Raw genomic sequence first — 23,085 nt, 5'->3', positions numbered from 1 at the left:
AGCTGTTGATTTCAATACATGGACCACATTACAAGTACTTTCTCCTCGTACGTACGCCCACTAAATGGAGCTACGTGAAACAATTTCCAATCCATTTCCACCGCTCACCTTCGCAATTCACTTGCTCTTATCACTATTAAAGCCACAAGAATTCAACCATCAACACCGGATTGTGACCTTTTATCGTGTGTTAATCCATTACCACTAAAGGTTTGAACAGCTACTTTTATCTACCATTCAACGCAACAAACAAAACCCAAATTGCAAATCCTCTCTTTTCTAATTTCTAAATTTTTTTAGCCTGACGAAAACGGTCATGGATTTCACTTCATTTATCATTTTTCTCATTTTATTTCGATGAAACAAGGAGCCGGAAGCAATCTTAGAAACAAACCGCCGCGCTTTGAGAAAAAATCTCAATACCGTATTCCTTTAGAAGGAAAACAAAAATTACCTCAAGAGCAATGCTAGTTTAACAAAAACACATACAAAGACAATCCCTACTCTTGATTTTCATGATTTCTCTCTTTCTCTCTCTCCTTTTCCGTTCTTTCTTTGTTTTTTTCTTCTTGTTAATGTTACTTTGTATCCCTTTTTGTAGAAGTCTTTGTAAGGATAACATTTTTCTTACCTCAATTCATTTAAAAGAAAGCAATGTGAAATGAGATGACAACACTTCAAAAGGAGGTGGGGAAGGGCCAAATTTTTATGAGTCAGGTGAATAGCTTCACAGGAGAAGAATCCAGAAGTAATTATCTATGAACAAATAATGTTATGACAAACAGAAGCAAGCTGTTACCTTCAAAGAATACTACAAAGCTGTCAAAAGAAGACAACACAATGTGGGGGAGACGTCTGATTTCCAGCTGTATCAGCAAAGGAAAGACAAAATACACACAACCGATGTTCTTGCTTCCTACGCTTCATTTTTTTTTCTCCAGTGGACATGATCAAATACGTGTGAACTAAGGCACACAAAAGCGTGTGTTTATTATTAGAAGGCGTCAAACATGAAAAAGGTCTAAATGGGCTGCTGAGAGGATGACCAATAAGGCTAAAATTGCGAATATAATACAAGCATTTTGATATTTCACATACATTATAGATCCCATAAGTATAACAAAAAGTCGGCATATTTCTGGACATATCCAAATTATGTGTATCTGTTTTTGAGTAGATCAACTATAATGACCCAGAAATGCTTCATCGCATATCTGATAACATTTAAAACGGCTAATTGGTTTGAGCATGCATGGCTTCATATTCATAAAATAGTTTTCTTCAATGGAAGTGAAAGGCTAATAAAGCATTAGGCTCCAACTGTATAGAAAACTTTGGTCATTCCCTTCTTTGTTCGAATTTGAGAAACCTGAACAAAAATCAAAACATGGCACAAAGAGCTGAGTAATATATCTCCACCCAGATTTTTTGATACTCCAAAAGAAATATATATTTTTTTAATTATAGATATTATCCATCTAGACAGCATGAAATATAATAAAGATAATAAGATAGACGTATAAAAATCAAAACAAAACCATACAAAAATATCCTTTTTCCATCTCTTCCCACTTTAAATAAGTTATAGTTATCCGTGGTGGACCTCCATTGTCTATGGTAGGATTGGAGGTCTAGTCTAAGATTATGTTATATCTAATGAGATTCTAGTGCCAATGTTTACTGCCCTGTTACATAGGCAGGCAAACATAGATTCCAGAAAATCCCATCAACCTCTATGGATTTCTATTGATTCGTAAGGTTTATCCATCGAACGTTATAGTAAGTGGTGATTGTCAATCATAATAGCATACGTGAATTTGAACTAAACTGATAATGTATACCTTCATGCTTACAATCTCTGTAATATCAGAAACATGTGTACCACCACAAGGACAACCAGGTTTATCCCCTATCTTCACAATTCGAGGAGTGCTTCCCTGAAAGAGATGCAGAAAGGGCTATAATTTGTAATATTGTGGCACTACAAAAGAAACAAATGCAGATAGATGTACTGAAAGACTAACAGAGAAAAATGAAATGAGACAAGAAAATTTGTGTCCACAGAAAGTTTGTCAATCTAACAGGTGCGAATGTCCACACATACTCGTCTACAAAGTAAGCATGTTTTCTGCCAAACACTCAGTAAAAATTTCTTTAATTGACATTCTATACTAAAAAATAAGACTTAGCTAACTCAGGCTCCCATAAATGTCCTCTATAATAGCATTATAGTCAGACATGATATTCCAATTTATTCTCTAATGGAGCTCAGTGACTGTCCCAGAAATGTTGAACCTTGTTATTCTCCATGTAATATATGATCTAATCAGAATATCAGAAAACACTAGAAAATGTCTCTGATCAGATTGGATGTGAGTGCTGGTGGTCGATCACTATCAATCCCAAAACGAAAATTTTGTAAACATCTATTTGGTGCCCAGCAAAATTTAAACTAATACTTCTTCCAAAAAATAACGACACTACAGACAAACTAAGATTTGAAGATAATTTTTAGCACTGAGCATCAATTCCTGACCTTGGGAATGTAATCAGGAAGGCAACCACCACACAGTTCAGAAGCTTCTTCATATGGTAATACAGCAACAAAAACCTGAAACAAATAGGAAAAGGCATTTCAGAAAGATTGATACACAGAAAACGTCAGATAGGATCCCATCAAGGACAAAAAAAACAAGATTAAACCAACCTTCCCTCCTTTAGATATTAATGCATTAGCTTCTAACTCCAGTTCTTTTGCTTTGCTTTGTACTTCATTTTGTGGAACTGAGCCTTTATATTCGACATACGGCCTAGTAAAAAAAACACCTTTAAAATTACCAAATTCCTTAAAACAACTTGCACATACATGTAGCACCACTTCTGGATGACATTACTGGGGACACATTTAGAAAGGATACAAGAATCTCTGCATAAATAGCAATAAAACAGATAAACAACATAGCATAACATATTTTAGAGCTGATTTGTAACAAACCCATCGGGAAAATGGTAGCCTTTTCCTGGCTCCAAATGCCCTAATCCGACAGTTTGAATGCATGCGTCCAGCAAATGCCCAGCCGAGTGCAGCCTGCACAAGCAAAAAAATAAAACATATTAATACAAAGGACATCGTACACAAAAACCAAGTGTATCCCTGAAGCATCTATTTGAAGAGAATCATAAAATTAATCAGAGATGTGATTAAAATTTCAATTCTTTAAACAAATTATAAATCATGTCATCATAAACATACAAAATACAGAATACAAAAAAAAAAAAATAATAAAAAAAAAACTAAACACTTGAGCACACACGAATGAAAACGAATGTTTCTTACAATTTCATACCTCGAATTCAGCACGCGCCTTGATTCATCAACACACAAAACAACTTCTTTCCCCTTCTCTAACAATATTTCAAAATCCCCACCAGAGCTCTCAACAACCCCATAATGAAAAACCTTTTTTAAAAATTTAAAAAAGAAAAAAAAGAAAGGGAAATCAACCCTGCTATCAATTCAAAAACAGAAACAGATTACAAATTAGTTTAAGAATTATAGCTACTAACAATCCCACTCTTTGATCGAACATCTTGAACAATGAATTTGAAGTCAGAATCGGCGACAGTGATGACGCCAGTGTCAGAAGGTTGACCGCCCCCTTGTGGATGAAATATTGTCGACTCCAGTATCAATGCACGTCTACCATCATCACCCTTCGAGTACCAAAAAAAAAAAAAAGTATATGTCAATTGATGATAGTGGAGCATAGTTTTGTCATAAGATATTTAAAAGTGAAACCTTGCAGTCGGAAATGAGTGTCGATTTTGATTGAAGTTTAGACATGTCGCCATAGTAATCGAGCTTCGTCGGGTTCACTTCCATGTCCAAGCCTTTTTAGTAATCAACTTCGTTCAGGCTAAAAGTTCAGTTCGTTGCTCATTATATTTTTGGCTTTGTTCTTTCAAGTTTTGTTCATGTCTGTTTTTCTTATTAATTACGAATCAAAAACCACCACGTCCTAAACGACCATATTTAGAGGAAAACGGTGCCGTTTCCTCAATACAGAGACTGAAAAAGCTTTTGATATAAGACTTAAATAGGAACAAACAGAAAATTCAACCCCTTCAATCACATCACTAGAATTAAAACATATTTTTGCTTCCCTTAATTTGGTTTGACTGATGTGGATGCAAGATGTCATATTTATGGCATTGATAGTTGGAAACATAACTTTTAAATTTAGTCTTTCATGGTTTATGCATTTTTCAATACAATATATTAGAGTTAATTTTATTGACAAATCATAAGCACCATCCATATATTTATTTGGATAAATATAAGATATCTAAATCACTTTGGATATTGGAGTAAATTAAAAACTTTCGGCCGCCCTAAAAGGTAACGTTCCATCTACTATGGATATTACGGACCATGTGTACACAACTGAGGATGCATCTCTTGGCCACCGATCCTAGCCTGGTGAGGAGAAGTGTTTCTTGAAGGGTAACTGAGGATCCATCTCTTGGCCACGGATCCTGGGAGAGGAAAACTGTTTTCCGAAGGGAAAGAGAAAGAGTTTTTGGAGAGTAAAAAGGTTCTATCAGCTTATGTGTCTACCTTTATTGGGACTGGGTATTTTGGGAGAAACAAACTTTTGTAAGAAATAAAAAAGAAACTAATAAATAAAAACCTTTAAAAGTTCTTTTCAATCTTTTTTATTAGTATTTCCGATTTTAGGCTAAGGATTATTGTTACTTGAGAATTTTTTAAATTTAGCAATGACAAATCAATAATCTTAATTTTTCAAAATATGAAGATCTTGTTTTAATGACAAATCCAACCGTAAAATCAAATAATTTACCAATTATACTTTTAATAAAACAATAAATGATATGTTTTTAACATGCAATTACAGTTACTCAAATCCATAATCTAAGGCACAAAATCCTGCAAAAAGATACAAAAACCATTTTGTCTTATATATGAATATGATTATAACTAAATAAGCAAAAAAATAGTTAGATAAAATAAATATAAAAAAAATCCTAAAAATGCTTTATAAAATAAATATATGAGATTTGTCCTTTAAAGCCCCTGCGTTTTTCCGGAGCATAAACACCCAGTGGTAATAGTAACCTTCAAATTAAACATATTTGACGAAAAAGCTGTAGAAGGCAGTAACACATGTCATCATGTAAAGCATTTCTTGATGCAATTGATGAGTTAAATACATTTTCATCCCGAGCTTTGGCCCAACCAATAATAAGTTGTATAGCTTTATTCATAAACCATACCATTGGGAATTTGAGATCAATAGTTAAAGACTCCATCTTAAACCACAGCAATCACACAGACACAGATGATTTTAATTCACAAATTTTGTATCACATATATGGCTCGAAAACATAGATCGATAAACAGAAAATGACATGCAAATAAATTTTTTGACAGAAATTTTCACAATACCCTTTTAGTTCTTATTGAAAAGACATAGCATCATTTAATGGTAATGGTAATAGTATATATATGAAAGAAAAACCACCTCATTCCAAGAGTAAACACATCGAAAACGCTAGAGAACTAGTTGTAGTATTTATTGGTTATAGAAACAAATTGGAAAGTTGAAATCCTCAAGAAAAAATACTTGCAGGGAAGCAGACAAACGATTTATAGTTTCATTATTCTACTGCTGTCGGACTTCAACCTTCTTCTTCTGCCAAAGTCGGTCCAATGCACTGTCGGCATCTCCCTGAATAAAAGAAAAGAAGGAACCTCATAAGCAAAAAAAAAGGGCATGCCAGCCAGTTCAAAATGACAGCATTTCCAGTTACAACAGCTATATGTAAATTTATAAGACCTGATTGGATGAAGATTTCACATAAATGAAATAGCTGAAAACAAATAAACAAAGAATTAAACATAAATTTGACCCGTGAACTTGCTATCTAACTGTCATGATTTTTTCTGGTCAATAAACAAATTGTATTTCCTCTTCAAGACAACACAGAAATATGAGATGAAACATGTCCTCTGGTATGAATCATATGTGGAACACTTAATAATCTGTTCATATAAGAATAAGTAGTATACATAGGGGCCTTTTGTATATCTAAAAAGTTCCTGACCAACATTTAAGCTCCTAAAGAAGTTCAACATGAAACTAAATATCACTAGCCAATATTCTAAACGTCCAAAACCACCACAACTCTGAACATGCAAACATAAATAAAATAAATAAATAAAGGTTAAGAACATCATTATGCCAAACATAGAGAAAATTATCTTTGACTATAAAGAAAAACATGAAAACTATAAGAAAGAATTTCAACAATTCATGCTACAAATTACAAATCTAAAGTAGGCATCATTCTTATAGAATTGCAAGACAAGCACAATGTACCACCCAAACTAACGAAACTCAAATTCTGTATCTACTAGCTAACAGATGCTTAAGAAAATCAAATGAAAAAGGAAGAAGCACCTGAGCTCGGACAAAACCGCAAAGTGCAAAAGTAGAAAATTGGCCGGTGTAAATGCCATTCTCATCTACATGACCAATGTTTATCTGAACAGACGCATGGTCCTTCGAAGTAATAAGCCTATTTGTAGCCGAACTACAGAAAATACAATAATCACACTATCACATTTTAGCCAAAATCCCCAAATTAAGAAACAAAAAAAAACACTATTTCTCAACCTATTTAAATCATTATACCATTTCCTGGGAATATAGAGATCCATGTTTTGACCCTCTTCGTTCTGCATCTTGTCAAGTGTATTAACTACTGCTTCCGGAAATCCTGATTTAATTTAACAAATCATTAAATTTAAATCAACTCAAATAGTCTTAAAAATATAAAACAGCCTAAATTGCTATTATAATTAGGGCTTTAAAAAGTCCTAAGTGAGAGAACGGGAGATTACCTAGTGTGAAGAGTCAGGAGCTCTGTGGATTTTGTGCTGCTAAAATCCTTTTCCTCTTCAAAACCTCAAGAATACCCTAATGATGAAGTAGTCAGCGATGATCTTCTCTCTCACATTAATCCAACGGCTGGAAAAGAAAACAAATTTGCGTCGTGAAGTTAATTGGGCCAAAATAATACCCGATTCAAATTGGGTTGTTATTGGCAAAGCCCAGTTTCAGTATCCAATTATAATAGTTTTATTTGAACCCACTTCAATTATTTATAAGGCCCAATATTAATTTTCATAATTTTTATAGTTAAAATTATCAAAAAGGAATTTTATAATGATAATTATTATTATTCAGTAATTACATGATTGTTGGACATGATAATACTCTATTAATACGAAATGAATGTAAATTTAGAGGCAGACCAAGAATTATTAAAAAAGAATAATTTTATCTTAAATTGAAATAATTGTAAAATTTGTTTAGTATAGTATAAAGAAAGAGTAAACAACTTTTTCCCACCCCAAAAAGTTTCAAAATACCACTTTTCCACCCAACATTTATATTCCGTTAATATCCACAATACACTTCACCTTCTCAGTCGGCATTCGGCGAGTTACCAGGAGCCGGGGTAAAAGGGTTTTTGTAGAGTTGAGGCCGGTGGATCGAATGATAGTGACCAGAAGTCTAGTCAGAGATTGTGACTACGGCTATAATATGAAGTTCTCAAGCGGGAACTCCGGGATCTGTAGGTGTAATGTAATATGCCTTATGAGAGGGCTGGCATTTGTTTAAATAGTGATTGTTTGGTCTCCCAATCCTAGTGGGATTGAGAATTCTCATAGTAATTCATTTCCTCCAAGGATATATCTTTTGGCCCTATTATCCTACCGTGAAGGGGAGTCCAAGTATGACTCTGACACGGACCTTGGAGGAGTTAGGATTGAAGTGGACTACTTTATCAGTGTTCAAGTAGGAATGTGATCCGTAGGTGACCGTGGGCTCTGAATTCGACCATAGGTCCAGGAAGTATACTGGGATTAGGAGGCTTGTGTCCAGATGGTTTGGGTTGACTGTACTTCATATCAAATGGGTCTTATTCGGGGAGTTTTGGCATGGGCTGCATTGGGATTGGGCATGGGCTTTTCCTCATTGTCAGATGCGTTATCCCATTTGGGCCGAGGACATTTTTTGGCCTTAACAGAGAGTTTTATATAGAGGAGACTGAAGGTTCTAATGGTGATGATGAAGATAATTTTTGTTGTCAGAATCATCTTTGAATAGTAATGGAATATTAATTTTGGGTGAGAAAGTGACATTTTGAAATTTTTTAGGTGGGAAAGGGAAATTGAGGAAAACGTTGGGTGGGAAAAATTCGTTTACTTTATAAAAGAAACGCTTCTTAACGTGCCACAAAACGCGCAAAAATTATAGCAATTAAGACTGGAGTGTCAGCTGTCGAGGGCAGCACTTTTCATTTGCCATTTGAACCAAATGAGTGGGCTTTTGGGTACACCAATACATCTTTTAATTGCATTCACATGATTTTGTTAAGAGAAATATCACACCATCTTCAACTTCCTTGTCACAGTTCTTGTCCACTACCTCACCTTTCTTCATCTTTGCCATGATTTTTGTTTGAATTTTACACTAAACCCAATTATTTTTTAATTATCGTCACCATCAACTTTCATTTTACACCTCAAACCCACTAAGTTACAGATATTCAATAATTACAATTTCAAAAACACAATTACTCCTAAGCTTAAAAGTTATTTTAAAATTTAAACCTACAGCCAACAGCTACCAGCGCCCAACTTCAGTGAACTGCTGCCAGATCCTGGCCAGCTGGCCAACGGCACAGGCTTGCGTGTCCAGCAGCTCTGTATGGATAAATATTTATAGATATAAATATTTTAATTTTTTTTTTTTATGATTGGAGTGTTCAAATCAGTTTATACATATGTCGATTAATTTTTCGAGACCTTGAAACTACTGATTGAATAAAAACTCCAACAGTCATTCCTATTAAGGGTCGAGGTGAATCGAATTTAAAACCTTTAAGTAATATACTTAAGAATCCTAATTAATCACTCGATCACCTAATAGTAATTTATATTTAATATATTACTTTTCAAATACGCTCCTAAGTTTTAACTAAAAAAAAAAACACTATAAAAATGACTATGTGGTCAAAAGATGATTTAGTAGATGTTGAGAAAGTAATCGAGATCAGTAAAGTTTTCAAATACGCGTCAAGTTTTAACTCTTAAAAATAAAAAAATAAAAAATAAATAAAAAAGGAGAAGACTATGAAAATGACTATATGGTCAAAAGATGATTTACTGGATGTTGAGAAAGTAATTGAGAGCCGTAAAGCTTAAGTAAAGCGAGTCACATTAAAGTCAAGTGGCAACACCGTAAATAGTTATAAAACCAGTGGCAATTCGCTATTAGCCGTCACTTAAAATCCTTTACATTGCCCATACTTCGACACAATTACACAACACAAAAAAATAAAGAGTTTCCAAAAATGAGAGCCTCAAACTTCAGTGCTGTTTTCCTCCTTATATCTGCAATAGTCTTGGCCGTCCACGTGGCTATCTCCTCAGCATCAGCCATTGATATCAATGGAGGTCACCAGCTGGGCTTCATTCCAGTGAAACCGGAGTGCACCGGATCTATCGGAGAGTGTATGACTGTCGAGGATGAAGACTTCGATTTGGAGTTTGACATGGACAGTGAGATCAACCGGCGCATTTTAGCGACGAGGAGGTATATAAGCTACGGTGCGCTGAGGAGGAACACTGTGCCGTGCTCGCGACGTGGCGCATCGTACTATAACTGTCGACACGGGGGTCAGGCCAACCCATACTCTCGCGGGTGCAGTGCCATTACTCGTTGCAGGCGTTAAATTTTGTTTTTTTGTTTTTCTATTTATTTTTATAATTTATAGTTTATTTTAAAATTGTTAATTCGTATGTGCTTGATTGGTGAATGTTGTTTTATATAAATACATATAAAAGAAGGGGAGGTTGAATTATTGAAATAAGTTAATGTAAATTATATTGATCTGCCCGTTTTAGTGTTACATGGTATCAAATCAATATGAGCATTGTTTGTGTTGTGTTTATGCTTTGTCCTTTTTGCAATTTCCAGATTTTTTATTTTATTTTATTTTTTGCTCGGTCTTGTGTAGATTTGTGGTTTGAATTCCTCTCTTCAGATTTCAGACAAGATTAGATTTCTTCAGACAAGAAATGTTGCTTCATAATACTGAGGGCCCGAATAAAACAATTAATATTTTTTAAATATATATATATATAAAATAAGTTGATTCGGCCAGGCCTAGAATTCATAGTCTTTATTAATATAATTATTAATTTAAAATAAAAGAAATTTGATTTTATTAATTTAAAAGGAAATTTGATTTATTTTGCAATGCGGGTAATTTCATATAAAAAGGCAATGTCTTTATAAAATTTGATTTATTTTGGAAGTCGAGAAATTGTTAGCTATAAATGAACTGGCAGCCGTTGGAGGGGAGCCCATGAATGTCAATTCTGGAACCCGGTTCTTGTGCTGAGTAAAAGCAAAGGTGCAAATGCAATTAACATTCTCTTAAAAGCACTCAATATCAGTGGATGTGATCTACATCAGTATGGCATCTTTTGTTTTTTTTTTTTTTTTTATCCATAGCCACTCAAACAACACCTCATATGTCTTTGTCATATTAGCATTTAAATTTTAAAAATCTACTGGACGACCCAAGTGGAGGGCCACCATCCAATTCCCTAGATCTTAAAATAATATCAACACATTATATAATTCTACTTCCATCTGAATTAGTGGCGCATACGCGTGGCATGCATCATTCATTCAATAATGGGAAAAAGAAACAAATACATAAAAACAAATACCCTCTCAGATGCAACCAAATGCACTACTTCAACTATATAAACACCAGACTGACATTCAAATTTCAAGTTTTGAATGAATTATAATACAGACAAGACCATTTCTGCAGTCAATCAGAAAAACATATGTATTAATTTCTTACTGAAAATAAGAATAAAAAATAGCCTTAATTACAAATCTCTGGAGAGTCATCTGCTTTTAAAGTTGAAACTTTTAGTATTGCAGATAACAGATGCAGAAACAAAAAGATGGCAGCAATCCATGTAGTATTCAACTGACATTGTGTGGTGTCACAAACCTTAAGATGGATCATTGCCTGTCTTGGGTTCATCCTTTGGCTTGGAAGGAACTGAAGGAGTAGAGGCCTCTATGCCCATCTCGGATCTGAGATCATTGATGCTCTGTTCCAACTCGTTTATCCTGTTGCCCATCTCATCGAGTGCAATTGTAGTCAAGGAAACCAAAAATCCACTTAATGCACCTCAGTTTCAAGTGTGTTAGAAAACATACAACACATTTTACGGTATAAGCAGCAATGCAGCCAATGAATTCAATGTGTAAAATGAATTCAAAGCTTGTGAATTGAACAAGCTTCCCCATAACATCTTAGAGAAGTAGTCCAGCATTTAAGATCAAACATTCCATAAGGTTATAAACAAACAAAATTAAACAACACAAGAAATTAAAGTCAAGTATGAAGTCTCATTGAAGCATATGATGTTCTCTAAAATCAGCTTAACTCCCTACCCCTAACCCCAAAAATTGAAGGGAAAAATCAAAAAGAGGTCATTGCAACAATGTGAATGTAACAATTCAAGAGATAATGAACTTATGTAACACATGATCATAAATAGAGTGAAGCAAGATACCACAGAACAGTAATGGACTCCTTTCAAATACTACTACGGACAAACGAATCTAACTTCCCCAAAATGTCAGAACAACCCCCAAGAAGAGACACATAATTTTAAGATTATATAATTGTTTTGAATCCCCAGTTACATGTCATTAATGTGTCAAAATAGAAAAGGATATTCTTCGTAATGATGGACTCGGACATTGTCTGGAACCTAGATTGCTGCAAGATGAAACAATAAAAGAAATGCATCATATCTCACAATACATTCAGTATTTCACAAAAGAAGTTTATACAGTGGAAAAGAGAAAACAAACCATCTGCTGAAGAAGATTTTGGACCTGCAAATACAATTAAATGGACTCAGCAACAGTTCAGGACTAATTCAATTACACAACTGTAACATTGCAAACGACCAGAAATGATAAAATTTTAGACAAAATACCCAATAGAATTTCTCTTTTCTTTCATACATACATGGCAATCACAACCATCCAGTGTCTTGTTCAATATAGTGGACATTGAACATGGGCCAAATTATGTAAAAGGAAGAGGAAGCATCAGATGCACAGATGATGTGCCCATTCCAAGCGTTCCATGGTATATATGCATGAAGGATCCTAACCATGATTTTACAGAGAGTCGTACTATGACATTCCAGCTTAAAAAGATGAAAGACTGCTCATAACACGTCCTGATTGTTATCATTAAAATATGTATGCTCTGCTTAAATACCAAATCATGAAAATCTCGAACAAAGAGCATGTTGACAAGTTACCAGGAACTAAGATAAAAGGGTTTTTGTAGAGTGGAGGCTGATAGATTAAAGGTGGTAACCAATTGAATATTTACCGTTGAAATGAGTCAAAAATCTCTAAAAAAAAGAAATCATACCTTTGCGGTGACCAACAATTAGTGAGAAATCAGTGTCGAAGTGAGAAGGGGTTTATATAGAGGACACTGAAGGTTCTAATGGTGATGATAAAGATACTTTTTTCCTTTGAATAGTAATAGAATATAATTTTGGGTGAGAAAGTAATATTTTGAAATTTATTAGGTGGGAAAGGGTATTGAGGAAACGTTTAATTTATAAAAGAAACGCTTCCTAACGTGCCACAAAACGCGGAAAAATTATAGCATTAAGACTGGAGGGTCAGCTGTCGCGGGCAGCCTTTCATTTGCCATTTGACCAATATGAGTGGGTTTTGGGTACACCAATACATCTTTTAATTGCATTCACATGATTTTGTTAGAAAAACATCACACCATCTTCAACTTCCTTGTCACAGTTCTGGTCCACTACCTCACCTTTCTTCATTTTGCCATGATTTTTGTTTGATTTTACACTAAACCCAATTATTTTTATTATCGTCACCATCAACTTTCATTTTACACCTAAACCCACTAAGTTACAGATATTCAATAATTCACATTTCAAAAACCAATTACTCTAAGCTTAAAAGTTATTTTAAAATTTAACTACCGCCAACCGTTACCAGCGCCCAACTTCAGTGAACTGCTGCCAGATCCTCGCCAGCTGGCCAACGGACAGGCTTGCGTGGCCAGCAGCTCTGTTGGAAAATATTTATAGATATAAATATTTTAATTTTTTTTTTTTATGATTGGATGTTCAATCAGTTATACATATGTCGATTAATTTTCGAGACCTTGAGAACTACTGATGATAAAAACTCAACACATTCTATTAAGGGTCGAGGTGAATCAATTTAAAACTTTGAGTAATATATAAGAATCCTAATTATCACTCGTCACCATAGTAATTATTTATTTAATATATTACTTTTCAAATACGCCCAAGTTTTACTAAAAAAAAAACACTATAAAAATGACTATTTGGTCAAAAGATGATTAGAGTGTGAGAAAGTAATCGGAGATCAGTAAAGTTTTCAAATAAGCGTCAAGTTTTAACTCTTAAAAATAAAAAAATAAAAAAAAAAAAAAGAGAAGATATGAAAATGACTATATGGTCAAAAGAGATTTATGGATGTTGAGAAAGTAATTGAGAGCCGTAAAGTTAAGAAAGCGAGTCACATAAAGTCAAGTGGCAACACCGTAAATAGTTATAAAACCAGTGGCAATTCGCTATTAGCGTCACTTAAAATCCTTTACATTGCCATACTTCGACACAATTACACAACACCAAAAAAAAAAAGAGTTTCCAAAAAGAGAGCCTCAAACTTCAGTGCGTTTTCCTCCTTAATCTGCAATAGTCTTGGCCGTCCACGTGGCATCTCCTCAGCACATCAGCCTTGATATAATGGAGGTCACCAGCTGGGCTTCTTCCAGTGAAACCGGAGTGCACCGGATCTATCGGAGAGTGTAGACTGTCGAGGATGAAGACTTCGATTTGGAGTTTGACATGGACAGTGAGATCACCGGCGCATTTTAGCGACGAGGAGGTATATAAGCTACGGTGCGCTGAGGAGGAACACTGTGCCGTGCTCGCGACGTGGCGCATCGTACATAACTGCGCACGGGGGTCAGGCCAACCCATACTCTCGCGGGTGCAGTGCCATTACTCGTTGCAGGCGTTAAATTTGTTTTTTTGTTTTTCATTTATTTTATAATTTATAGTTTATTTAAAATTGTAATTCGTATGTGCTTGATTGGTGAATGTTGTTTTATATAAATACATATAAAGAGGGGAGGTTGAATTATTGAAATAAGTTAAGTAATGATTATAACTAAATAAGCAAAAAAATAGTTAGATAAAATAAATATAAAAAAAATCCTAAAAATGCTTTATAAAATAAATATATGAGATTTGTCCTTTAAAGCCCCTGCGTTTTTCCGGAGCATAAACACCCAGTGGTAATAGTAACCTTCAAATTAAACATATTTGACGAAAAAGCTGTAGAAGGCAGTAACACATGTCATCATGTAAAGCATTTCTTGATGCAATTGATGAGTTAAATACATTTTCATCCCGAGCTTTGGCCCAACCAATAATAAGTTGTATAGCTTTATTCATAAACCATACCATTGGGAATTTGAGATCAATAGTTAAAGACTCCATCTTAAACCACAGCAATCACACAGACACAGATGATTTTAATTCACAAATTTTGTATCACATATATGGCTCGAAAACATAGATCGATAAACAGAAAATGACATGCAAATAAATTTTTTGACAGAAATTTTCACAATACCCTTTTAGTTCTTATTGAAAAGACATAGCATCATTTAATGGTAATGGTAATAGTATATATATGAAAGAAAAACCACCTCATTCCAAGAGTAAACACATCGAAAACGCTAGAGAACTAGTTGTAGTATTTATTGGTTATAGAAACAAATTGGAAAGTTGAAATCCTCAAGAAAAAATACTTGCAGGGAAGCAGACAAACGATTTATAGTTTCATTATTCTACTGCTGTCGGACTTCAACCTTCTTCTTCTGCCAAAGTCGGTCCAATGCACTGTCGGCATCTCCCTGAATAAAAGAAAAGAAGGAACCTCATAAGCAAAAAAAAAGGGCATGCCAGCCAGTTCAAAATGACAGCATTTCCAGTTACAACAGCTATATGTAAATTTATAAGACCTGATTGGATGAAGATTTCACATAAATGAAATAGCTGAAAACAAATAAACAAAGAATTAAACATAAATTTGACCCGTGAACTTGCTATCTAACTGTCATGATTTTTTCTGGTCAATAAACAAATTGTATTTCCTCTTCAAGACAACACAGAAATATGAGATGAAACATGTCCTCTGGTATGAATCATATGTGGAACACTTAATAATCTGTTCATATAAGAATAAGTAGTATACATAGGGGCCTTTTGTATATCTAAAAAGTTCCTGACCAACATTTAAGCTCCTAAAGAAGTTCAACATGAAACTAAATATCACTAGCCAATATTCTAAACGTCCAAAACCACCACAACTCTGAACATGCAAACATAAATAAAATAAATAAATAAAGGTTAAGAACATCATTATGCCAAACATAGAGAAAATTATCTTTGACTATAAAGAAAAACATGAAAACTATAAGAAAGAATTTCAACAATTCATGCTACAAATTACAAATCTAAAGTAGGCATCATTCTTATAGAATTGCAAGACAAGCACAATGTACCACCCAAACTAACGAAACTCAAATTCTGTATCTACTAGCTAACAGATGCTTAAGAAAATCAAATGAAAAAGGAAGAAGCACCTGAGCTCGGACAAAACCGCAAAGTGCAAAAGTAGAAAATTGGCCGGTGTAAATGCCATTCTCATCTACATGACCAATGTTTATCTGAACAGACGCATGGTCCTTCGAAGTAATAAGCCTATTTGTAGCCGAACTACAGAAAATACAATAATCACACTATCACATTTTAGCCAAAATCCCCAAATTAAGAAACAAAAAAAAACACTATTTCTCAACCTATTTAAATCATTATACCATTTCCTGGGAATATAGAGATCCATGTTTTGACCCTCTTCGTTCTGCATCTTGTCAAGTGTATTAACTACTGCTTCCGGAAATCCTGATTTAATTTAACAAATCATTAAATTTAAATCAACTCAAATAGTCTTAAAAATATAAAACAGCCTAAATTGCTATTATAATTAGGGCTTTAAAAAGTCCTAAGTGAGAGAACGGGAGATTACCTAGTGTGAAGAGTCAGGAGCTCTGTGGATTTTGTGCTGCTAAAATCCTTTTGCTCTTCAAAACCTCAAGAATACCCTAATGATGAAGTAGTCAGCGATGATCTTCTCTCTCACATTAATCCAACGGCTGGAGAAGAAAACAAATTTGCGTCATGAAGTTAATTGGGCCAAAATAATACCCGATTCAAATTGGGTTGTTATTGGCAAAGCCCAGTTTCGGTATCCAATTATAATAGTTTTATTTGAACCCACTTCAATTATTTATAAGGCCCAATATTAATTTTCATAATTTTTATATTTAAAATTATCAAAAAGGAATTTTATAATGATAATAATTATTATTCAGTAATTACTTGGTTGTTGACATGATAATACACCATTAATGCGAAAAGAATGTAAATTTAGAGGCAGATCAAGAATTATTAAAAAAGAATAATTTTATCTTAAATTGACATAATTGTAAAATTTGTTTAGTATAGTATAAAGAAAGAGTAAACGACTTTCTCCCACCCAAGGTTTGCCTTAATGACATTTTACTTTCTCAATTGGCATTTGACAAGTTACCAGGAACTAAGATAAAAGGGTTTTTGTAGAGTGGAGGCTGATAGATTAAAAGGTGGTAACCAATTGAATATTTACCGTTGAAATGAGTCAAAAATCTTCTAAAAACAAGAAATCATACCTTTGCGGTGACCAACAATTAGTGAGAAATCAGATGTCGAAGTGAGAAGGGGTTTTATATAGAGGACACTGAAGGTTCTAATGGTGATGATAAAGATACTTTTTTCCTTTGAATAGTAATAGAATATTAATTTTGGGTGAGAAAGTAATATTTTGAAATTTATTAGGTGGGAAAGGGTCATTGAGGAAACGTTTACTTTATAAAAGAAACGCTTCCTAACGTGCCACAAAACGCGGATAAATTATAGCATTTAAGACTGGAGTGTCAGCTGTCGCGGGCAGCGCTTTTCATTTGCCATTTGACCCAATATGAGTGGGCTTTTGGGTACACCAATACATCTTTTAATTGCATTCACATGATTTTGTTAGAAAAACATCACACCATCTTCAACTTCCTTGTCACAGTTCTGGTCCACTACCTCACCTTTCTTCATTTTTGCCATGATTTTTGTTTGAATTTTACACTAAACCCAATTATTTTGTACTTATCGTCACCATCAACTTTCATTTTACACCTCAAACCCACTAAGTTACAGATATTCAATAATCACATTGTCAAAAACACAATTACTCCTAAGCTTAAAAGTTATTTTAAAATTTAAACCTACAGCCAACCGTTACCAGCGCCCAACTTCAGTGAACTGCTGCCAGATCCTCGCCAGCTGGCCAACGGCACAGGCTTGCGTGTCCAGCAGCTCTGTATGGATAAATATTTATAGATATAAATATTTTAATTTTTTTTTTTTATGATTGGAGTGTTCAAATCAGTTTATACATATGTCGATTAATTTTTCGAGACCTTGAAACTACTGATTGAATAAAAACTCCAACAGTCATTCCTATTAAGGGTCGAGGTGAATCGAATTTAAAACCTTTAAGTAATATACTTAAGAATCCTAATTAATCACTCGATCACCTAATAGTAATTTATATTTAATATATTACTTTTCAAATACGCTCCTAAGTTTTAACTAAAAAAAAAAACACTATAAAAATGACTATGTGGTCAAAAGATGATTTAGTAGATGTTGAGAAAGTAATCGAGATCAGTAAAGTTTTCAAATACGCGTCAAGTTTTAACTCTTAAAAATAAAAAAATAAAAAATAAATAAAAAAGGAGAAGACTATGAAAATGACTATATGGTCAAAAGATGATTTACTGGATGTTGAGAAAGTAATTGAGAGCCGTAAAGTTTAAGAAAAGCGAGTCACATTAAAGTCAAGTGGCAACACCGTAAATAGTTATAAATCCAGTGGCAATTCGCTATTAGCCGTCACTTAAAATCCTTTACATTGCCCATACTTCGACACAATTACACAACACAAAAAAATAAAGAGTTTCCAAAAATGAGAGCCTCAAACTTCAGTGCTGTTTTCCTCGTTATATCTGCAATAGTCTTGGCCGTCCACGTGGCTATCTCCTCAGCATCAGCCATTGATATCAATGGAGGTTACCAGCTGGGCTTCCTTCCAGTGAAACCGGAGTGCACCGGATCTATCGGAGAGTGTATGACTGTCGAGGATGAAGACTTCGATTTGGAGTTTGACATGGACAGTGAGATCAACCGGCGCATTTTAGCGACGAGGAGGTATATAAGCTACGGTGCGCTGAGGAGGAACACTGTGCCGTGCTCGCGACGTGGCGCATCGTACTATAACTGTCGACACGGGGGTCAGGCCAACCCATACTCTCGCGGGTGCAGTGCCATTACTCGTTGCAGGCGTTAAATTTTGTTTTTTTGTTTTTCTATTTATTTTTATAATTTATAGTTTATTTTAAAATTGTTAATTCGTATGTGCTTGATTGGTGAATGTTGTTTTATATAAATACATATAAAAGAAGGGGAGGTTGAATTATTGAAATAAGTTAATGTAAATTATATTGATCTGCCCGTTTTAGTGTTACATGGTATCAAATCAATATGAGCATTGTTTGTGTTGTGTTTATGCTTTGTCCTTTTTGCAATTTCCAGATTTTTTATTTTATTTTATTTTTTGCTCGGTCTTGTGTAGATTTGTGGTTTGAATTCCTCTCTTCAGATTTCAGACAAGATTAGATTTCTTCAGACAAGAAATGTTGCTTCATAATACTGAGGGCCCGAATAAAACAATTAATATTTTTTAAATATATATATATATAAAATAAGTTGATTCGGCCAGGCCTAGAATTCATAGTCTTTATTAATATAATTATTAATTTAAAATAAAAGAAATTTGATTTTATTAATTTAAAAGGAAATTTGATTTATTTTGCAATGCGGGTAATTTCATATAAAAAGGCAATGTCTTTATAAAATTTGATTTATTTTGGAAGTCGAGAAATTGTTAGCTATAAATGAACTGGCAGCCATTGGAGGGGAGCCCATGAATGTCAATTCTGGAACCCGGTTCTTCTGCTGAGTAAAAGCAAAGGTGCAAATGCAATTAACATTCTCTTAAAAGCACTCAATATCAGTGGATGTGATCTACATCATTATGGCATCTTTTCTTTCTTTTTTATCCATAGCCACTCAAACAACACCTCATATGTCTTTGTCATATTAACATTTAAATTTTAAAAATTTACTGGACCACCCAAGTGGAGGGCTACCATCCAATTCCTTAGATCTTAAAATAACATCAACACATTATATAATTCTACTTTCATCTGAATTAGTTGCCTTAATTAGTGGCGCATACGCATGCATCATTCATTTAATAATGGGAAAAAGAAATAAATACATTAAAACAAATAGTAATACCCTCTCAGATGCAACCAAATGTACTACTTACAAACTATATGAACACCAGACTGACATTCAAAATTCAAGTTTTGAATGAATTATAATACAGACTGGCCATTTCTGCAGTCAATCAGAAAAACATATGTATTAATTTCTTACTGAAAATAACAATAAAAAATAGCCTTAATTACAAATCTCTGGAGAGTCATCTGCTTTTAAAGTTGAAACTTTTAGTATTGCAGATGACAGATGCAGAAACAAAAAGATGGCAGCAATCCATGCAGTATTCAACTGACATTGTGTGGTGTCACAAACCTTAAGATGGATCATTGCCTGTCTTGGGTTCATCTTTTGGCTTGGAAGGAACTGAAGGAGCAGAGGCCTCTATGCCCATCTCGGATCTGAGATCATTGATGCTCTGTTCCAACTCGTCTATCCTGTTGCCCATCTCATCGAGTGCAATTGTAATCAAGGAAACCAAAAATCCACTTAATGCACCTCAGTTTCAAGTGTGTTAGAAAACATACAACACATTTTACGGTATAAGCAGCAATGCAGCCAATAGAATTCAATGTGCAAAATGAATTCAAAGCTTGTGAATTGAACAAGCTTCTCCATAACATCTTAGAGAAGTAGTCCAGCATTTAAGATCAAACATTCCATAAGGGTATAAACAAACAAAATTAAACAACACAAGAAATTAAAGTCAAGTATGAAGTCTCATTGAAGCATATGATGTTCTCTAAAATCAGCTTAACTCCCTACCCCTAACCCCAAAAATTGAAGGCAAAAATCAAAAAGAGGTCATTGCAACAATGTGAATGTAACAATTCAAGAGATAATGAACTTATGTAACACATGATCATAAATAGAGTGAAGCAAGATACCACAGAACAGTAATGGACTCCTTTCAAATACTACTACGGATGAACGAATCTAACTTCCCCAAAATGTCAGAACAACCCCCAAGAAGAGACACATAATTTTAAGATTATAATTGTTTTAAATCCCCAGTTACATGTCATTAATGTGTCAAAATAGAAAAGGATATTCTTCGTAATGATGGACTCGGACATTGTCTGGAACCTAGATTGCTGCAAGATGAAACAATAAAAGAAATGCATCATATCTCACAATACATTCAGTATTTCACAAAAGAAGTTTATACAGTGGAAAAGAGAAAACAAACCATCTGCTGAAGAAGATTTTGGACCTGCAAATACAATTAAATGGACTCAGCAACAGTTCAGGACTAATTCAATTACACAACTGTAACATTGCAAACGACCAGAAATGATAAAATTTTAGACAAAATACCCAATAGAATTTCTCTTTTCTTTCATACATCCAGGGCATCACAACCATCCAGTGTCTTGTTCAATATAGTGGACATTGAACATGGGCCAAATTATGTAAAAGGAAGAGGAGCATCAGATGCACAGATGATGTGCCCATTCCAGCGTTCCATGGTATATATGCATGAAGATCCTAACCATGATTTTACAGAGAGTCGTACTATGACATTCCAGCTTAAAAAGATGAAAGTGCTCATACACGTCCTGATTGTTATCATTAAAATATGTATGCTCTGCTTAAATACCATATCATAAAATCTCGAACAAAGAATCTATTCATACAGTCATTCTCAACAGTGACAACCTCAACAAAAAAAAAAAAACAAAAAAAACAAAAAAAAAAAAAAAAAAAAATGATCTACTTGAGATGAAAACGATGATAAACAAATATTTGTGAGATCTTGCATAGGTACTTACAAAAGCTGTCATATCTGCAGTGCTCTGTTTCGGATCTTCTGAATCCTGTGCATCCTGCTCAAGAGAAAGAAAATTATGCAAAGCTCAATACATGTCTTATTACAAAGGTATGCTACATTGCTCACACTATAATATGAAATATTCTCAAGATCGTCAATATATGATAACGGTATCCACTGTGACTGATTAAACAGCAGGTTCTTACAATAAGAATGCTGAAGGAAATCATTCAATTGATAACAATGAACTGAGAAAGTATCCTTGTGAAATTTGTACTTTGGCTCCAAAGAAAACCTTCAACTACCCCTACCCAGTAAGCAAGGTGGGAGGAATACATGCTATAACACCCAGTGATTTAACAGTTTGCAATGAAGAACTTGTTTGAAACTTGAGCAACCTTACAATAAACCTACTCTACACCAAGAAAAGCAAAAATTCCACCTCTAAATAGGCCCCTACGACACAATGATCTTCAAAAACAAATAAAAACTAGAAACAGTAGTTCGACTAACAGCCTGCATGCAAGAGCTTCCTTTCTCTTTCTGTCAACGTATCAAGATACCTTACTTACAATAAACTTAGTCTACACCAAAGAGTAAATGAAACAAATCAACCTTTGGATGATTGGAAAAGGCTTTCAGATCAGATTATTCAGCTAATTAGCTCTTGCATTTTATGCAATTACACTTCAATCTATAACCGTGACACCAATGTTTTGAAAAATGAAAAGTTATAGTTTCTACAAGTCCTAAGCAACTCAAAACATTGTCATCAATGAAATCAAATTCAAATTTCAATTTCCACCTTTATCAATATGCTACCAAAATTATAAACACAAAATCGAACGCAATTCCTTGTAAACTAACAAAGCCCACGACCAATCTCTCAACAAAATTACAATTTATTCTTTATTACCGTTTAATATACTCTAAGGTAACAGAAACTCAGACGTTTTATAACAAGATTTCAGCTCTGAAATTTTCTCGACAACCAAACGGAACAAGAAAAATGATTTATAACAAGATAAGTGAACATTTTAATGCACTCAAATGCATAATTTAAAAGCAGCGAAACTAAACTACACATATCATCCTCGTCAGGAAGCATGAATTATTAGACTGAAATAAGTGAAAATTCTAAATCTCAGCTGAATCTTCCTTAGTAATTATAATAAAATGCGACACCATTTTCAAAGATCGGTAATTTTTTGAAAGCTAATACTTACCATTTTCAAGTTCCTGGTCGACAAAGCTTGGAGTTCGAGTCCTCCCTAACCTTGGCTTTTCGATGAGGATTGATTCAGAAAAACTATAGAGACGTGAAATTTCAAATTACTGAATTATCCCTGATTGGTTTTGTGTCTTCGATAAATTGGGATTGTAAGAGATGAGAGAAGCAAAAGTTTGAGGATATTTCTGTAACTACGGAAAATGAATTAACTGTATCATAAGTTTAAAATTTTTGATAAATATAATATTATTCTTATTAAATGTTCTCATTTATTCTTAGTATGTTTATAATTATAATTAAGACAAAATAAAAATAATGGTATTTTTGGTAATATGTATTTTCCTCAAAATAATTAATATA

The 23,085-nt window shown here is 33.9% G+C and overlaps 6 protein-coding genes across 6 annotated transcripts; 2 read left to right on the top strand and 4 right to left on the bottom strand.

The window, feature by feature from the left end:
* Positions 1 to 1,072: 1,072 nt before the first annotated feature.
* LOC116131435 (alanine--tRNA ligase) lies at positions 1,073 to 3,994 on the bottom strand. The gene is made up of 8 exons (XM_031417085.1): positions 3,800 to 3,994; positions 3,568 to 3,714; positions 3,348 to 3,460; positions 2,996 to 3,088; positions 2,708 to 2,810; positions 2,537 to 2,611; positions 1,842 to 1,937; positions 1,073 to 1,369 (listed from the first exon to the last, which is right to left on the bottom strand). The coding sequence occupies exons 1-8, from the start codon at positions 3,881 to 3,883 to the stop codon at positions 1,310 to 1,312; spliced, it is 771 nt and encodes a 256-aa protein (XP_031272945.1). The 5' UTR covers positions 3,884 to 3,994; the 3' UTR covers positions 1,073 to 1,309.
* Positions 3,995 to 5,457: 1,463 nt separating this feature from the next.
* Positions 5,458 to 6,977, bottom strand: LOC116131443 (40S ribosomal protein S21). Its single transcript, XM_031417097.1, has 4 exons — positions 6,926 to 6,977; positions 6,717 to 6,801; positions 6,483 to 6,615; positions 5,458 to 5,750 (listed from the first exon to the last, which is right to left on the bottom strand). Exons 2-4 carry the CDS (start codon positions 6,764 to 6,766, stop codon positions 5,685 to 5,687), a joined length of 249 nt encoding a protein of 82 aa, XP_031272957.1. The 5' UTR covers positions 6,767 to 6,801; positions 6,926 to 6,977; the 3' UTR covers positions 5,458 to 5,684.
* A 2,434-nt stretch (positions 6,978 to 9,411) lies between these two features.
* On the top strand, positions 9,412 to 10,047 carry LOC116131439 (protein RALF-like 33). Its single transcript, XM_031417090.1, has one exon. It carries the CDS (start codon positions 9,448 to 9,450, stop codon positions 9,826 to 9,828), a length of 381 nt encoding a protein of 126 aa, XP_031272950.1. The 5' UTR covers positions 9,412 to 9,447; the 3' UTR covers positions 9,829 to 10,047.
* Positions 10,048 to 14,851: 4,804 nt separating this feature from the next.
* LOC116131415 (40S ribosomal protein S21) lies at positions 14,852 to 16,444 on the bottom strand. The gene is made up of 4 exons (XM_031417059.1): positions 16,320 to 16,444; positions 16,111 to 16,195; positions 15,877 to 16,009; positions 14,852 to 15,144 (listed from the first exon to the last, which is right to left on the bottom strand). Exons 2-4 carry the CDS (start codon positions 16,158 to 16,160, stop codon positions 15,079 to 15,081), a joined length of 249 nt encoding a protein of 82 aa, XP_031272919.1. The 5' UTR covers positions 16,161 to 16,195; positions 16,320 to 16,444; the 3' UTR covers positions 14,852 to 15,078.
* A 1,882-nt stretch (positions 16,445 to 18,326) lies between these two features.
* On the top strand, positions 18,327 to 18,947 carry LOC116131413 (protein RALF-like 33). Its single transcript, XM_031417057.1, has one exon. The coding sequence runs from the start codon at positions 18,348 to 18,350 to the stop codon at positions 18,726 to 18,728; it is 381 nt and encodes a 126-aa protein (XP_031272917.1). The 5' UTR covers positions 18,327 to 18,347; the 3' UTR covers positions 18,729 to 18,947.
* A 1,092-nt stretch (positions 18,948 to 20,039) lies between these two features.
* Positions 20,040 to 22,855, bottom strand: LOC116131414 (heat shock factor-binding protein-like). Its single transcript, XM_031417058.1, has 5 exons — positions 22,721 to 22,855; positions 21,496 to 21,549; positions 20,913 to 20,936; positions 20,775 to 20,817; positions 20,040 to 20,179 (listed from the first exon to the last, which is right to left on the bottom strand). The coding sequence occupies exons 1-5, from the start codon at positions 22,721 to 22,723 to the stop codon at positions 20,040 to 20,042; spliced, it is 264 nt and encodes an 87-aa protein (XP_031272918.1). The 5' UTR covers positions 22,724 to 22,855.
* Positions 22,856 to 23,085: the final 230 nt, after the last annotated feature.

This window comes from Pistacia vera, unplaced genomic scaffold (assembly GCF_008641045.1).
Source record: "Pistacia vera cultivar Batoury unplaced genomic scaffold, PisVer_v2 Contig233, whole genome shotgun sequence".
NCBI lineage: Eukaryota > Viridiplantae > Streptophyta > Magnoliopsida > Sapindales > Anacardiaceae > Pistacia > Pistacia vera.
This window is presented reverse-complemented; position numbering and strand designations above follow the sequence as displayed.

Coding starts and splice junctions, on each gene's coding strand:
- LOC116131443 (XM_031417097.1), bottom strand. CDS start 6,766: ATGCAGAACGAAGAGGGTCAAAACATGGATCTCTATATTCCCAGGAAA. Junction 6,616..6,716: donor CTCTATATTCCCAGGAAATG/GTATAATGATTT, acceptor TATTTTCTGTAG/TTCGGCTACAAATAGGCTTA. Junction 5,751..6,482: donor GCGGTTTTGTCCGAGCTCAG/GTGCTTCTTCCT, acceptor TCTTTTATTCAG/GGAGATGCCGACAGTGCATT.
- LOC116131415 (XM_031417059.1), bottom strand. CDS start 16,160: ATGCAGAACGAAGAGGGTCAAAACATGGATCTCTATATTCCCAGGAAA. Junction 16,010..16,110: donor CTCTATATTCCCAGGAAATG/GTATAATGATTT, acceptor TATTTTCTGTAG/TTCGGCTACAAATAGGCTTA. Junction 15,145..15,876: donor GCGGTTTTGTCCGAGCTCAG/GTGCTTCTTCCT, acceptor TCTTTTATTCAG/GGAGATGCCGACAGTGCATT.
- LOC116131414 (XM_031417058.1), bottom strand. Junction 20,937..21,495: donor CTGCAGATATGACAGCTTTT/GTAAGTACCTAT, acceptor TTGTATTTGCAG/GTCCAAAATCTTCTTCAGCA. Junction 20,818..20,912: donor AAAATCTTCTTCAGCAGATG/GTTTGTTTTCTC, acceptor TTCATCTTGCAG/CAATCTAGGTTCCAGACAAT.
- LOC116131413 (XM_031417057.1), top strand. CDS start 18,348: ATGAGAGCCTCAAACTTCAGTGCTGTTTTCCTCGTTATATCTGCAATA.
- LOC116131439 (XM_031417090.1), top strand. CDS start 9,448: ATGAGAGCCTCAAACTTCAGTGCTGTTTTCCTCCTTATATCTGCAATA.
- LOC116131435 (XM_031417085.1), bottom strand. CDS start 3,883: ATGGAAGTGAACCCGACGAAGCTCGATTACTATGGCGACATGTCTAAA. Junction 3,715..3,799: donor CACTCATTTCCGACTGCAAG/GTTTCACTTTTA, acceptor TGGTACTCGAAG/GGTGATGATGGTAGACGTGC. Junction 3,461..3,567: donor TTCGATCAAAGAGTGGGATT/GTTAGTAGCTAT, acceptor TTTTTAAAAAAG/GTTTTTCATTATGGGGTTGT.